Here is a 17,271-nt window from a genome sequence, read left to right on the forward strand (position 1 = left end):
TTGCTTGTTCAATATTAAGACAATAATAACCAGGACACAAAATTAAAAATGCAATGAAATGCACTTGGTAAAATCCTTATTTTTCAGTCTAGGTAGGCTTGTTTTCTAACTAGATGGTCAGCAAACATTATTTCAAGGCCTATTTTGTTTAAAAAGAAGCATAGGAAAAAATTCTAATTTTTGACCAGAATCATGGGTTAACCCCTTTGAAAAAATCTCCATAGGGCTGTTTTGCACTCCGTTGACAGCTGTAATTAGTTTTGAGTCACGGTATTTTTTTTGATTGTTTTTATTAGCGATAAAACCGGACACGCAAGATTATTATTCTTTCTTAGAATTTAGCCAATCAGTTTTCAGCTCGCTCGTGGGACTAGCGTGATTAGAAAAATTGAAGGGTCTGTGAGAAAGAATCCTGTTATTGAAAACAGTGTCTTATACCTTTTCTTCAAATAAGATAGGAAAATAGCCGTGTCATCACGGGATAACGTCTTACAGAATTTTGACTACGCATATACACATCTAGCTAGTTGTCGCGAGATTGGAAATTGTGACATTAAAGTAGTTCAAAAACAACTGGTAGATCCCGTTGACATTATTTTCCTGGTGAGTCTTCAACCCGAGTAGTACCCAAAACCGAGGTACGAAACAGTCAAAATTCTACGACGCACGAGGACATACACCAAAGGTCAACAAGTCATCGAGAAGATCATCTTGGCGACAGGAAAACGAGGACGACCGACAGCAAAAGGAGCGACCGACTGTCTTTGGAAACCTTCGCCATAAGGACAAGACTTCTTAAACAAAGGTACAAATTATCTGATTCTTCGGTTTTTTGGTTAGATATCGTGATCGCGTGAGGACCGCACGCCAAATTCTCTGCATGAAAACGAGGCTAAGGGCGTGAACGTTGAAAGAACGACAACAATTTTTTAGATCGCAACACGATGCCTCCAAAGATCGATTTAAAGACCCTCTCTGGGAAAAGAGATAACGCTATCCATGTACTCAATGAATTATTCGTGGAATTTGAAACTCTCTATTCGGTGAAACCCGAACTAAACTTATTGGCAGCTGTTTTTAATGAGATTGAATCAAAGTACAGGGCTGTCAAGAAACAGATGGAGATCATTGCTGATAGACTAGTTGAAGAAGGAGTCACGTCAGAAGACGAAAGAATAACCGAAAATCTAAATTCAGGAGACGAAATTAAACCGCGATATTTAGAAACTTTGCGAAAATATGCGAGTTATCAAAAAGAATTTAGTACATTCCAATCAGCATCGCAAAACACCTCTGAAAGCACTGCAATCCTCGAAGCAGTCGCTGACGCAGTAAAAACAATGGCAGAAAATATGGCATCAAAACCGCACGCAAGTGGTTTAGAAAGGCTACCGGCCCCATCGTGGGATGGGTCACGCAAGGCGTACTTAACCTGGAAAAAGGAATTTCAGCATTGGATGAAAAAACATGGCCAGGATAAGGATGAACAACTTCAGAGGTTTCGTAAAGCCATGCCCAAGGGTTCTTGGTGGACAGAACAGTTGAAGACTTGCAAAAACATCGATAGAGCATGGGAGATTTTAGACATAGAATTTGCAGATAAAAGGAAGTTAATGGACGAGCTGCTGGCGGAAATTGATAACTACGGCACTGTAAAAGGCGACTCGAAGAGTCTGGGACGTTTCGCCACCTCAGTACTAGTGTTTGTGAGTGACATGGAGGACAATGGCTGTCCTGTTCAGGAAGTAAGTGAAGCGCCATTCTTTATGTCGAAACTTTTGTCGAAGCTTGAACCAAAGGACAACGCGGACTTTGGGAGAGAGATGCAACGACAAAAGAAAGAAGAAAACGTGGCAAATTTAGTCGATTGGCTCCACCAAGAGGCAGCCTTTCGATCCAGGGGAAAGAAAGAAATTGAGGGGAGCATCAGCTATAAAGAGCGCGGAGGCAGAAGGACCGATCATCACGCCAATGACGCTAGCAGTAGAAAAGATGATGAATCTTGTCCCCTCGGCTGCAAGTCTAAGCATCTGCTCGCTTCCTGTCCGGTATACCAAGGGTTAACAGTCAACGAAAAGTGGGAAGTCGTTAAGGAGAATAAAAGATGTCGAAAATGCTTAAGAGTGTCTCATCACACGAATGACTGTACGAAGGCCGACGGAACTACTTGTGACAAGTGCAAGAAAAATCATCACCGTTCTCTTCATAACGAGAAGAAGGTGGACCCATCAAAGTCAAACTTGGATCCTGACGCACCTGCCTTTAACAAAAGAAGTCCAGATCAGGCCGAGTCTAAAAACAACAGTGTCCAAGGAAGAGACAACGAGGGCGCTAACGATGTCAAGAACGTACCTGGAGTTTGTCCAGTTCAGAAAATCAGAGTCAGAGATAGCGAAGGAAACTTCAAAACCTTAATTGCCATGTTGGACACCGGTTCAAATACAAGTCTTTTATCTAAGAGGGCTGCAAAGCTACTAGGTCTGTCTGGTCCTCAGACACACCTTACTATGAACTTAGCCGGAGGACAACAAAGGGGAGAGGTGTCTGAAGTCTTGGAGATTGTGATTGAATCACCCGTCGATGAAGACATCCGAAAGAACCTCCGAGTACATACCGTTCGTAAGCCTTGTAGCAGTGCTAAGACCGTGTCAAGAAAAACTGTTGAAGCTTATCCTCACCTCAAGACGATCGCAGATAAGTTATATCTGTCTGGTGGTACGGTCGATCTTCTGATTGGAACTGACTTCGCCGATGCCTTTGTTGACATCCATACAAACAGCGGTAATCCAGGAGAACCAGTGGCGAAAAGGAATTGTTTTGGCTGGTATATCTTGGGACAACTGGACTCGGATGCTGAAGCTATACCACGTGTTCACTCAGTGGACATTGGAACTGTGAGCGCCGCAGAAGACATAAGGAAACTTGTTTATCAAGATTTCTTAGGAGTCAGACCGACGGAACTTTGTACCTGCAGTGAAAATGCTCTGCGCGAGAACAAGTTCGTAAAAGCTCTCTCAGCCTCGACCACGTTGGTGAGCGGAAGAGTGCAAGTCAGGATGCCTTGGAAGGAAACCGGGCCTCCGAAACAAAGTAATTATGACATTGCCTTGAAAAGAATGTATTCAGCTGAGAAATCGTTCAAAAAGAAAGATTGCCTTGCGATCGTGGATGAAGAGGTCCAAAAGCTAGTAGATCAAAGCTTCGTCATCAAAATACCACCTGAAAACGTGGATCACAGTCAGCAAGAATGGTACATGCCACTACAAGCGGTGTTCACTCCAGAAAAGAGCACAAAAGTCAGACTTGTGTTTGATTCATCATCCAAAGGGCACAACGGTCTCTCCCTTAATGATCACCTAGAGAAGGGACCAAATTACATCAGCAGCCTACCCAATGTTCTATCAGCATGGCGCTGGGATGAGTTTGCGTATGCCGGAGATATTCGCAAGATGTTTAACCAAGTGTTGGTGCATCCGGATGATCAAGTTTTTCATCGATTCCTGTGGAGAAAGAATCAGAGTGATCCTCCCACTGTATACCAGTGGCTCAGACTAAATTTCGGGGACAAGCCAGCTCCAGATATCGCTTCGAATGCCATCAACATCCTGGCGAAAGCTTCCCAACTGGAGTTCCCTGAGGCGGCGAAGGAACTTCAGGAGCGAATGTACGTTGATGATATCGGTGGATCCAGACCAACCGCTGCTGAAGCCAAGCATGTCGCAACTACAATTGACGAAGTGCTTGGAAAGGGTCAGTTCCAGATAAAGGCGTGGCATTCAAACAGCCAGGAAGTCGACCAAACCAGCGGTGAACGATATACAGATTTGCTTGGTCACAAGTGGGATAAGCAAGAAGACACATTCGCCCTAAAGAAAGACTCAGTTGTGAGAAAGAAAGAAGATTTCACAAAGAGATCGTGCCTCGCCCTATTGGCTCAAGTATGGGACCCTATTGGACTCGTCGCGCCTGTGACGATTAAGTACCGAATTGACCTCCAAGAACTGTGGAGTACCGGATATGGTTGGGACGACATCCTCCCAGAAGCAATCCAACAAGAATGGAAGGAAAACGAAGAAGCAATAAACCAACTTCTATCTTTCAAATTTGACCGGAAGCTAAAACCAGATCATGCAATAGGTCCACCTCAAGTACATGGTTTTGCGGACGGAGGAGAACTGGGGTATGGAGCCGCCATTTTTCTCCGTTGGAAGCTGCAGGATGGAAGTCATCAATGCGTTCCAGTTATTGTCAAGCCCTTTGTCGCCCCGCTGAAACGGAAAACTATTCCCCGACTTGAACTCTTGGGGTGTCTAGCTCTTACGCGAATTTACAACACATGCCAGGAGGCGCTGGCCTTTGTTAATTTTCACGAATGCGATAAGACTTTCTGGACAGACTCTCGAACAGTCTTAACGTGGATCAAGACCCCACCTCGAGAATTCAGACCGTTTGTATCAGTTAGGGTGGCAGAAATCCAAGAAACAGTGGGATCAGAACAATTCCGCTACATCAAATCCAAGTACAACCCTGCAGATGCCCTTACCAGGGGAATTGCTCCGGGTGACCTCGAAAGTTGGATCTCGGGGCCGTCGTTTCTAAAGTTGCCAGAGACGGAATGGCCAAAATTTGAGGACGAGGACCAGAACCCTCACCAGGATCGAAAAGAGACTTTAAAAGAAATGAAGGCTGCAACGAAATGGCACGACAACAGTAGAGAGTTTCATGCTGCCTCAGTTCACAAAGAGAAAGAGGACAACCCTATCTTTTGCTACTTATTGCAAAGCTGCTCGACGTTCACAAAAATTCGCAGAGTCCTTGCTTACGTTCATCGTTTTGTTGACATTACAAGACGTAGGGCTGTACCCAACAGCTCCCTAACAGTCCAGGATCTAAAGCGTTCAGAATTGCAACTCTTGAAATGGAGTCAGCTCCACCTAGATGTGTCACAACTTGACGAAAAGCTGATCGCCACAACAGACGAGGAAGGGCTAATCAGAGCTCGTGGCCGCCTTGAAAATGCCAGGATCCTACCAAAGGACATAAGGAACCCCGTTGTGCTGCCCAGAGATCATACACTAGCAATCCTCCTTTTACGACACTTGCACCAGAAACGCGGACATTGCGGTTACAAGAGTCTCATGCACGAAGCAAGGCGAACGCTTTGGATTATTGGGCTCAGAAAAATGGCTAAGTCCGTGGTCAGCAAGTGTGTCGACTGTCGGAAACTGCGCAAGAAACCCCTACAACAGCTTATGGGTCAACTGCCAAGTTTGCGGGTAGCAGCCGGATTTCCTCCATTCTCGAACACCGCTATGGACATGTTCGGGCCACTGCAGATCAGACTGAACCGAAGAACACTTCAAGAAGCCCAGATAATAATTTTCACATGTGCAACAATGCGAGCGGTTCACCTGGAACTCGTAACTGACAAGTCAACCGAAGCCTTCCTAATGGCCTTTCGTCGATTCGCATGTTTGTGCGGACACCCAAACGTCTGCTGGTCAGACCGAGGCTCCAACTTTGTAGGGGCACAGGAATACCTGAGAGAGGTAATGCAGAATTGGGACATCCCCAAGATACAAAGCATCCTTTCAGAAGAATTTGTCTGTGATTTTGAATGGCAGTGGAACGTCCCACATGCGAGTCACCAAAATGGGGTTGTCGAATCACTGATTAAGTCCGCCAGGCAAGCCCTCAACAGTGTATGTAAGAATCAAGCGTTCACTGAAGAACAGTGGAGAACGTTCCTGGCTGAAGTTACCTACATGATCAACAGTCGGCCCCTCTACCCAAGTTCCGAAGACGTCTGGGAGGAACCACCTATTACCCCGAACGACATCCTAATTGGTCGTCACAGCTGTCCTCCTCAGCCCGAGCAAGAAACCAGAGTTAATCCGAGGCATTTAATAAGGAGTGTCCAAAACAGAGTTGCCGAATATTGGACTTGCTGGATGAAGTACTTTGCTCCATCGTTGCTGCCGCGGAACAAGTGGTTTCGTAAAAGAGAGAACGTCAAAATCGGCGATTTGGTCCTCGAGCTCAACCCACATCGGAAGAGACTACAGTGGGAGATGGCGCTGATTGTAGACACCTACCCAGGGGAGGACGGATTAGTCAGGAAGGTGCGCATCAGAACCCAGAATGGCGAGTACGATCGCCCCATACACAAATTATGCGTTATTGCTACAAAGCAAGAGCTTTGTGGAGAAGAACAATAATAGAAACATTTATTACTCCAGAACACTGAACTGATAAAATATAGCTGAGTTTAACTTCGTGCTAATTTGATCGTTGCTCAATTAGGTCCCCAATTTCCGCACTGGGGCCGAGTGTTTTGCACTCCGTTGACAGCTGTAATTAGTTTTGAGTCACGGTATTTTTTTTGATTGTTTTTATTAGCGATAAAACCGGACACGCAAGATTATTATTCTTTCTTAGAATTTAGCCAATCAGTTTTCAGCTCGCTCGTGGGACTAGCATGATTAGAAAAATTGAAGGGTCTGTGAGAAAGAATCCTGTTATTGAAAACAGTGTCTTATACCTTTTCTTCAAATAAGATAGGAAAATAGCCGTGTCATCACGGGATAACGCCTTACAGAATTTTGACTACGCATATACACATCTAGCTAGTTGTCGCGAGATTGGAAATTGTGACATTAAAGTAGTTCAAAAACAACTGGTAGATCCCGTTGACATTATTTTCCTGGTGAGTCTTCAACCCAAGTAGTACCCAAAACCGAGGTACGAAACAAGGGCGACTTGGTAAAAACCTTATTTTTGAGTCTAGGTAGGCTTGTTTTCTAACCGGATGGTCAGCAAACATAATTTCAAGGCCTATTTTCTTTAAAAGCAAGCAAAGGAAAAAATTCTAATTTTTGACCAGAATCATGGGCTAACCCCTTTGAAAAAATCTCTAGAGGGCGACTTGGTAAAAACCTTATTTTTCTGTCTAGGTAGGCTTGTTTTCTAACCGGATGGTCAGGAAACATTATTGCAAGGCCTATTTTGTTTAAAAGCAAGAAAAGGAAAAAATTCTAATTTTTGACCAGACTCATGGGTTAACCCCTTTGAAAAAATCTCCATAGGGCGACTTGGTAAAAACCTTATTTTTGAGTCTAGGTAGGCTTGTTTCCTGACCAGATGGTCAGCAAACATTATTTCAAGGCCTATTTTGTTGAAAAGGAAGCATAGGAAAAAATTCTAATTTTTGACCAGAATCATGGGTTAACCCCTTTGAAAAAATCTCCATAGGGCGACTTGGTAAAAACCTTATTTTTGAGTGTAGGTAGGCTTGTTTTCTAACTGGATGGTCAGCAAACATTATTTCAAGGCCTATTTTGTTTAAAAGCATGCAAAGGAAAAAATTCTAATTTTTGACCAGAATCATGGGTTAACCCCTTTGAAAAAATCTTGATAGGGCGACTTGGTGAAAACCTTATTCTTCAGTCTAGGTAGGCTTGTTTTCTAACCGGATGGTCAGCAAACATTATTTCAAGGCCTATTTTGTTTAAAAGCAAGCAAAGGAAAAAATTCTAATTTTTGACCATACTCATGGGTTAACCCCTTTGAAAAAATCTCCATAGGGCGACTGGGTAAAAACCTTATTTTTCAGTCTAGGTAGGCTTGTTTTCTAACCGGATGGTCAGCAAACATTATTTCAAGGCGTATTTTGTTTAAAAGCAAGGAAAGGAAAAAGTTCTAATTTTTGACCAGAATCATAGGTTAACGCCTTTGAAAAAATCTCCATAGGGCGACTTGGTAAAATCCTTATTTTTGAGTCTAGGTAGGCTTGTTTCCTGACCAGATGGTCAGCAAACATTATTTCAAGGCCAATTTTGTTGAAAAGGAAGCATAGGAAAAAATTCTAATTTTTGACCAGAATAATGGGTTAACCCCTTTGAAAAAATCTCCATACGGCGACTTGGTAAAAACCTTATTTTTGAGTGTAGGTAGGCTTGTTTTCTAACTGGATGGTCAGCAAACATTATTTCAAGGCCTATTTTGTTTAAAAGCAAGCAAAGGAAAAAATTCTAATTTTTGACCAGAATCATGGGTTAACCCCTTTGAAAAAATCTTGATAGGGCGACTTGGTGAAAACCTTATTCTTCAGTCTAGGTAGGCTTGTTTTCTAACCGGATGGTCAGCAAACATTATTTCAAATCCTTATTTTTGAGTCTAGGTAGGCTTGTTTTCTAACTGGATGGTCAGCAAACATTATTTCAAGGCCTATTTTGTTTAAAAGCAAGCAAAGGAAAAAATTCTAATTTTTGACCAGAATCATGGGTTAACCCCTTTGAAAAAATCTCCATAGGGCGACTTGGTAAAAACCTTATTTTTGAGTCTAGGTAGGCTTGTTTTCTAACCAGATGGTCAGCAAACATTATTTCAAGGTGTATTTTGTTTAAAAGCAAGCAAAGGAAAAATTTCTAATTTTTGACCAGAATCATGGGTTAATCCCTTGGAAAAAATCTCCATAGTGTCACTTGGTAAAAACCTTATTTTTGAGTCTAGGTAGGCTTCTTTTCTAACCGGATGGTCAGCAAACATTATTTGAAGACCTATTTTTTTTAAAAGGAAGTAAAGGAAAAAAATCCAATTTTTGACCAAAATCATGGGTTAACCCCTTTGAAAAAATCTCTATAGGCTGACTTGGTAATATCCTTATTTTTAAGTCTAGGTAGCTTGTTTTCTAACCGGATGGTCGGAAAACATTATTTCAAGGCCTATTTTGTTTAAAAGGAAGCATAGGAAAAATTTCTAATTTTTGACCAGAATCATGGGTTAACCCCTTGGAAAAAATCTCCATAGGGCGACTTGGTAAAAACCTTATTTTTGGGTCTAGGTAGGCTTGTTTTCTAACCGGATGGTCAGGAAACATTATTTCAAGGCCTATTTTGTTGAAAAGCAAGCAAAGGAAAAAATTCTAATTTTTGACCAGAATCATGGGTTAACCCCTTTGAAAAAATCTCCATAGGGCGACTTGGTAAAAACCTTATTTTTGAGTCTAGGTAGGCTTGTTTTCTAACCGGATGGTCAGCAAACATTATTTCAAGGTGTATTTTGTTTAAAAGCAAGCAAAGGAAAAATTTCTAATTTTTGAGCAGAATCATGGGTTAACCCGTTGGAAAAAATCTCCATAGGGCGACTTGGTAAAAACCTTATTTTTGGGTGTAGGTAGGCTTGTTTTCTAACCGGATGGTCAGGAAACATTATTTCAAGGCCTATTTTGTTGAAAAGCAAGCAAAGGAAAAAGTTCTAATTTTTGACCAGAATCATGGGTTAACCCCTTTGAAAAAATCTGTAGAGGGCGACTTGGTAAAAACCTTATTTTTGAGTCTAGGTAGGCTTGTTTTCTAACAGGATGGTCAGCAAACATTATTTCAAGGCCTATTTTGTTTAAAAGCAAGCAAAGGAAAAAATTCTAATTTTTGACCAGAATCATGGGTTAATCCCTTGGAAAAAATCTCCATAGTGTCACTTGGTAAAAACCTTATTTTTGAGTCTAGGTAGGCTTCTTTTCTAACCGGATGGTCAGCAAACATTATTTGAAGACCTATTTTTTTTAAAAGGAAGTAAAGGAAAAAAATCCAATTTTTGACCAAAATCATGGGTTAACCCCTTTGAAAAAATCTCTATAGGCTGACTTGGTAATATCCTTATTTTTAAGTCTAGGTAGCTTGTTTTCTAACCGGATGGTCGGAAAACATTATTTCAAGGCCTATTTTGTTTAAAAGGAAGCATAGGAAAAATTTCTAATTTTTGACCAGAATCATGGGTTAACCCCTTGGAAAAAATCTCCATAGGGCGACTTGGTAAAAACCTTATTTTTGGGTCTAGGTAGGCTTGTTTTCTAACCGGATGGTCAGGAAACATTATTTCAAGGCCTATTTTGTTGAAAAGCAAGCAAAGGAAAAAATTCTAATTTTTGACCAGAATCATGGGTTAACCCCTTTGAAAAAATCTCCATAGGGCGACTTGGTAAAAACCTTATTTTTGAGTCTAGGTAGGCTTGTTTTCTAACCGGATGGTCAGCAAACATTATTTCAAGGTGTATTTTGTTTAAAAGCAAGCAAAGGAAAAATTTCTAATTTTTGACCAGAATCATGGGTTAACCCGTTGGAAAAAATCTCCATAGGGCGACTTGGTAAAAACCTTATTTTTGGGTGTAGGTAGGCTTGTTTTCTAACCGGATGGTCAGGAAACATTATTTCAAGGCCTATTTTGTTGAAAAGCAAGCAAAGGAAAAAGTTCTAATTTTTGACCAGAATCATGGGTTAACCCCTTTGAAAAAATCTGTAGAGGGCGACTTGGTAAAAACCTTATTTTTGAGTCTAGGTAGGCTTGTTTTCTAACAGGATGGTCAGCAAACATTATTTCAAGGCCTATTTTGTTTAAAAGCAAGCAAAGGAAAAAATTCTAATTTTTGACCAGAATCATGGGTTAATCCCTTGGAAAAAATCTCCATAGTGTCACTTGGTAAAAACCTTATTTTTGAGTCTAGGTAGGCTTCTTTTCTAACCGGATGGTCAGCAAACATTATTTGAAGACCTATTTTTTTTAAAAGGAAGTAAAGGAAAAAAATCCAATTTTTGACCAAAATCATGGGTTAACCCCTTGGAAAAAATCTCCATAGGGCGACTTGGTAAAAACCTTATTTTTGGGTCTAGGTAGGCTTGTTTTCTAACCGGATGGTCAGGAAACATTATTTCAAGGCCTATTTTGTTGAAAAGCAAGCAAAGGAAAAAATTCTAATTTTTGACCAGAATCATGGGTTAACCCCTTTGAAAAAATCTCCATAGGGCGACTTGGTAAAAACCTTATTTTTGAGTCTAGGTAGGCTTGTTTTCTAACCGGATGGTCAGCAAACATTATTTCAAGGTGTATTTTGTTTAAAAGCAAGCAAAGGAAAAATTTCTAATTTTTGACCAGAATCATGGGTTAACCCCTTTGAAAAAATCTCCATAGGGCGACTTGGTAAAAACCTTATTTTTGGGTCTAGGTAGGCTTGTTTTCTAAGCGGATGGTCAGGAAACATTATTTCAAGGCCTATTTTGTTAAAAAGCAAGCAAAGGAAAAAGTTCTAATTTTTGACCAGAATCATGGGTTAACCCCTTTGAAAAAATCTGTAGAGGGCGACTTGGTAAAAACCTTATTTTTTAGTCTAGGTAGGCTTGTTTTCTAACAGGATGGTCAGCAAACATTATTTCAAGGCCTATTTTGTTTAAAAGCAAGCAAAGGAAAAAATTCTAATTTTTGACCAGAATCATGGGTTAACCCCTTGGAAAAAATCTCCATAGTGTCACTTGGTAAAAACCTTATTTTTGAGTCTAGGAAGGCTTCTTTTCTAACCGGATGGTCAGCAAACATTATTTGAAGACCTATTTTTTTTAAAAGGAAGTAAAGGAAAAAAATCCAATTTTTGACCAAAATCATGGGTTAACCCCTTTGAAAAAATCTCTATAGGCTGACTTGGTAATATCCTTATTTTTAAGTCTAGGTAGCTTGTTTTCTAACCGGATGGTCGGAAAACATTATTTCAAGGCCTATTTTGTTTAAAAGGAAGCATAGGAAAAATTTCTAATTTTTGACCAGAATCATGGGTTAACCCCTTGGAAAAAATCTCCATAGGGCGACTTGGTAAAAACCTTATTTTTGGGTCTAGGTAGGCTTGTTTTCTAACCGGATGGTCAGGAAACATTATTTCAAGGCCTATTTTGTTGAAAAGCAAGCAAAGGAAAAAGTTCTAATTTTTCACCAGAATCATGGGTTAACCCCTTTGAAAAAATCTGTAGAGGGCGACTTGGTAAAAACCTTATTTTTGAGTCTAGGTAGGCTTGTTTTTTAACAGGATGGTCAGCAAACATTATTTCAAGGCCTATTTTGTTTAAAAGGAAGGAAAGAAAAAAATTCTAATTTTTGACCAGAATCATGGGTTAACCCCTTTGAAAAAATCTCCATAGGGCGACTTGGTAAAAACCTTATTTTTCAGTCTAGGTAGGCTTGTTTTCTAACCGGATGGTCAGCAAACATTATTTCAAGGCGTATTTTGTTTAAAAGCAAGTAAAGGAAAAAATTCTAATTTTTGACCAGAATCATGGGTTAACCCCTTTGAAAAAATCTCTAGAGGGCAACTTGGTAAAATCCTTGTTTTTTAATCTAGGTAGGCTTGTTTTCTAACCGGATGGTCAGCAAACATTATTTCAAGGCCTATTTTGTTTAAAAGGAAGCAAAGGAAAAAATTCTACTTTTTGACCAGAATCATGGGTTAACCCCTTTGAAAAAATCTCCATAGGGCGACTTGGTAAAATGCAACTTCAACTTTAACTTCAACTTCAACTTTATTCATTCACTTTCAATTTACAATTACACGATAGCTTCCACCCCCGTATAGGAGAGCCTAATCAAGGCGGGGGAAAAGACACAAATTTAAAGAAAGAAAAGAAAAAAAGAACTATTTTACAAACAGTACCAGCTGTCGCAAAATAAAAACTATAGTATGTATTAAGCTAATTTAATTACAATATCATTTACACAGAGAATATAAATTTAGTTGTGTTCCTGAGCTAGTTAAATTTAAGTTGATGCATGATTTCAGTGATTTCAAGATAGTCATCAGATTTAGATAAAATTTCAAAGAGCTTATTCCTTATCTTTTTCCGAAAGGTAGATTTTGGTAAGTTTCTCATATCTGAGGGTAAAGAATTCCAGATTTTTGGTCCAACTCTTAGAAAAGAACTACGCATTTTTTCAAGCCTTGAGTGTTCGATATAGAAATCATCATTGAGAGAAGATCGGGTAGGATATGAGTGCACCTCAGAAATCCTAGTAAAGGCTCTCTTGATATTTTCAGGTGCAGAATTGTTAGCAACGTCCCACATAATACTACAAAGACAATCAAAGTAAATAAAAGATAGGGAAAGACTTTCGAATTTAAGAAAAATGGTAAAGCATGATGCTTATAATCTGTAAAGCAAGCAAAGGAAAAAATTCTAATTTTTGACCAGAATCATGGGTTAACCCCTTTGAAAAAATCTCCATGGGGCGACTTGGTAAAAACCTTATTTTTGAGTCTAGGTAAGCTTGTTTTCTAACAGGATGGTCAGCAAACATTATTTCAAGGCCTATTTTGTTTAAAAAGAAGCATAGGAAAAAATTCTAATTTTTGACCAGAATCATGGGTTAACCCCTTTGAAAAAATCTCCATAGGGCGACTTGGTAAAAACCTTATTTTTAAGTCTAGGTAGGCTTGTTTTCTAACCGGATGGTCAGCAAACATTATTTCAAGGCCTATTTTGTTTAAAAGCAAGCAAAGGAAAAAATTCTAATTTTTGACCAGAATCATGGGTTAACCCCTTTGAAAAAATCTCCATAGTGTGACTTGGTAAAAACCTTATTTTTGAGTCTAGGTAGGCTTCTTTTCTAACCGGATGGTCAGCAAACATTATTTCAAGGCCTATTTTGTTTAAAAGGAAGCATAGGAAAAAATTCTAATTTTTGACCAGAATCATGGGTTAACCCCTTTGAAAAAATCTCTAGAGGGAGACTTGGTAAAAACCTTATTTTTGAGTCTAGGTAGGCTTCTTTTCTAACCGGATGGTCAGCAAACATTATTTCAAGGCGTATTTTTTTTAAAAGGAAGTTAAGGGAAAAAATCCAATTTTTGACCAAAATCATGGGTTAACCCCTTTGAAAAAATCTCCATAGGCTGACTTGGTAATATCCTTATTTTTGAGTCTAGGTAGGCTTGTTTTCTAACCGGATGGCCGGCAAACATTATTTCAAGGCCTATTTTGTTTAAAAAGAAGCATAGGAAAAAATTCTAATTTTTGACCAGAATCATGGGTTAACCCCTTTGAAAAAATCTCTAGAGGGCGACTTGGTAAAAACCTTATTTTTGAGTCTAGGTAGGCTTGTTTTCTAACCGGATGGTCAGGAAACATTATTTCAAGGCCTATTTTGTTTAAAAGCCAGCAAAGGAAAAAATTCTAATTTTTTACCAGAATTATGGGTTAACCCCTTTGAAAAAATCTCCATAGTGTGACTTGCTAAAAACCTTATTTTTGAGTCTAGATAGGCTTCTTTTCTAACCGGATGGTCAGCAAACATTATTTCAAGGCCTATTTTGTTTAAAAAGAAGCATAGGAAAAAATTCTAATTTTTGACCAGAATGATGGGTTAACCCCTTTGAAAAAATCTCCATAGTGTGACTTGGTAAAAACCTTTTTTTTGAGTCTAGGTAGGCTTCTTTTCTAACCGGATGGTCAGCAAACATTATTTCAAGGCCTATTTTGTTTAAAAGGAAGCATAGGAAAAAATTCTAATTTTTGACCAGAATCATGGGTTAACCCCTTTGAAAAAATCTCTAGAGGGCGACTTGGTAAAAACCTTATTTTTGAGTCTAGGTAGGCTTCTTTTCTAACCGGATGGTCAGCAAACATTATTTCAAGGCGTATTTTTTTTAAAAGGAAGTAAAGGGAAAAAATCCAATTTTTGACCAAAATCATGGGTTAACCCCTTTGAAAAAATCTCCATAGGCTGACTTGGTAATATCCTTATTTTTGAGTCTAGGTAGGCTTGTTTTCTAATTGGATGGTCGGCAAACATTATTTCAAGGCCTATTTTGTTTAAAAGCAAGCAAAGGAAAAAATTCTAATTTTTGACCAGAATCATGGGTTAACCCCTTGGAAAAAATCTCCATAGTGTGACTTGGTAAAAACCTTATTTTTGAGGCTAGGTAGGCTTCTTTTCTAACCGGATGGTCAGCAAACATTATTTCAAGGCCTATTTTTTTTAAAAGGAAGTAAAGGAAAAAAATCCAATTTTTGACCAAAATCATGGGTTAACCCCTTTAAAAAAATCTCCATAGGCTGACTTGGTAATATCCTTATTTTTTAGTCTAGGTAGGCTTGTTTTCTAACCGGATGGTCAGGAAACATTATTTCAAGGCCTATTTTGTTTAAAAGGAAGTAAACGAAAAAAATCCAATTTTTGTCCAAAATCATGGGTTAACCCCTTTTGAAAAAGCTCCATAGGCTGACTTGGTAATATCCTTATTTTTTAGTCTAGGTAGGCTTGTTTTCTAACCGGATGGTCAGCAAACATTATTTTAAGGCCCATTTTGTTTAAAAGGAAGCAAAGGAAAAAGTTCTAATTTTTGACCAGAATCATGGGTTAACCCCTTTGAAAAAATCTCTAGAGGGCGACTTGGTAAAAACCTTATTTTTCAGTCTAGGTAGGCTTGTTTTCTAACTGGATGGTCAGCAAACATTATTTCAAGGCCTATTTTGTTTAAAAGGAAGCATAGGAAAAAATTCTAATTTTTGACCAGAATCATGGGTTAACCCCTTTGAAAAAATCTCTAGAGGGCGACTTGGTAAAAACCTTCTTTTTGAGTCTAGGTAGGCTTGTTTTCTAACCGGATGGTCAGCAAACATTATTTCAAGGCCTGTTTTGTTTAAAAGCAAGGAAAGGAAAAAATTCTAATTTTTGACCAGAATGATGGGTTAACCCCTTCAAAAAAATCTCCATAGTGTGACTTGGTAAAAACCTTATTTTTGAGTCTAGGTAGGCTTCTTTTCTAACCAGATGGTCAGCAAACATTATTTCAAGGCCTATTTTGTTTAAAAGGAAGCATAGGAAAAAATTCTAATTTTTGACCAGAATCATGGGTTAACCCCTTTGAAAAAATCTCTAGAGGGCAACTTGGTAAAAACCTTATTTTTGAGTCTAGGTAGCTTGTTTTCTAACCGGATGGTCAAGAAACATTATTTCAAGGCGTATTTTTTTTAAAAGGAAGCATAGGAAAACATTCTAATTTTTGACCAGAATCATGGGTTAACCCCTTTGAAAAAATCTCTAGAGGGTGACGTGGTAAAAACCTTATTTTTCAGTCTAGGTAGGCTTGTTTTCTAACCGGATGGTCAGCAAACATTATTTCAAGGCCTATTTTGTTTAAAAGGAAGCATAGGAAAAAATTCTAATTTTTGACCAGAATCATGGGTTAACCCCTTTGAAAAAATCTCTAGAGGGAGACTTGGTAAAAACGTTATTTTTGAGTCTAGGTAGGCTTGTTTTCTAACAGGATGGTCAGCAAACATTATTTCAAGGCCTATTTTGTTTAAAAGCAAGCAAAGGAAAAAATTCTAATTTTTGACCAGAATCATGGGTTAACCCTTTTGAAAAAATCTCCATAGTGTGACTTGGTAAAAACCTTATTTTTGAGTCTAGGTAGGCTTCTTTTCTAACCGGATGGTCAGCAAACATTATTTCAAGGCGTATTTTTTTTAAAAGGAAGTTAAGGGAAAAAATCCAATTTTTGACCAAAATCATGGGTTAACCCCTTTGAAAAAATCTCCATAGGCTGACTTGGTAATATCCTTATTTTTGAGTCTAGGTAGGCTTGTTTTCTAACCGGATGGCCGGCAAACATTATTTCAAGGCCTATTTTGTTTAAAAAGAAGCATAGGAAAAAATTCTAATTTTTGACCAGAATCATGGGTTAACCCCTTTGAAAAAATCTCTAGAGGGCGACTTGGTAAAAACCTTATTTTTGAGTCTAGGTAGGCTTGTTTTCTAACCGGATGGTCAGGAAACATTATTTCAAGGCCTATTTTGTTTAAAAGGAAGTAAAGGAAAAAAATCCAATTTTTGACGAAAATCATGGGTTAACCCCTTTGAAAAAATCTCCATAGGCTGACTTGGTAATATCCTTATTTTTTAGTCTAGGTAGGCTTGTTTTCTAACCGGATGGTCAGGAAACATTATTTCAAGGCCTATTTTGTTTAAAAGGAAGTAAACGAAAAAAATCCAATTTTTGTCCAAAATCATGGGTTAACCCCTTTGAAAAAATCTCTAGAGGGCGACTTGGTAAAAACCTTATTTTTCAGTCTAGGTAGGCTTGTTTTCTAACTGGATGGTCAGCAAACATTATTTTAAGGCCCATTTTGTTTAAAAGGAAGGAAAGGAAAAGGTTCTAATTTTTGACCAGAATCATGGGTTAACCCCTTTGAAAAATCTCTAGAGGGCGACTTGGTAAAAACCTTATTTTTCTGTTAAGGTAGGCTTGTTTTCTAACTGGATGGTCAGCAATCCTTATTTCAAGGCCTATTTTGTTTAAAAGGAAGCATAGGAAAAAATTCTAATTTTTGACCAGAATCATGGGTTAACCCCTTTGAAAAAATCTCTAGAGGGCGACTTGGTAAAAACCTTATTTTTGAGTCTAGGTAGGCTTGTTTTCTAACCGGATGGTCAGCAAACATTATTTCAAGGCCT

General features: G+C 38.8%; 1 protein-coding gene across 1 annotated transcript; it reads left to right on the plus strand.

The window, feature by feature from the left end:
- Nucleotides 1-944: 944 nt before the first annotated feature.
- LOC140949730 (uncharacterized) lies at nt 945-6,218 on the plus strand. Its single transcript, XM_073398869.1, has one exon. It carries the CDS (start codon nt 945-947, stop codon nt 6,216-6,218), a length of 5,274 nt encoding a protein of 1,757 aa, XP_073254970.1.
- Nucleotides 6,219-17,271: the final 11,053 nt, after the last annotated feature.

Source organism: Porites lutea, chromosome 10 (assembly GCF_958299795.1).
Source record: "Porites lutea chromosome 10, jaPorLute2.1, whole genome shotgun sequence".
Taxonomy (NCBI): Eukaryota; Metazoa; Cnidaria; class Anthozoa; order Scleractinia; family Poritidae; genus Porites; species Porites lutea.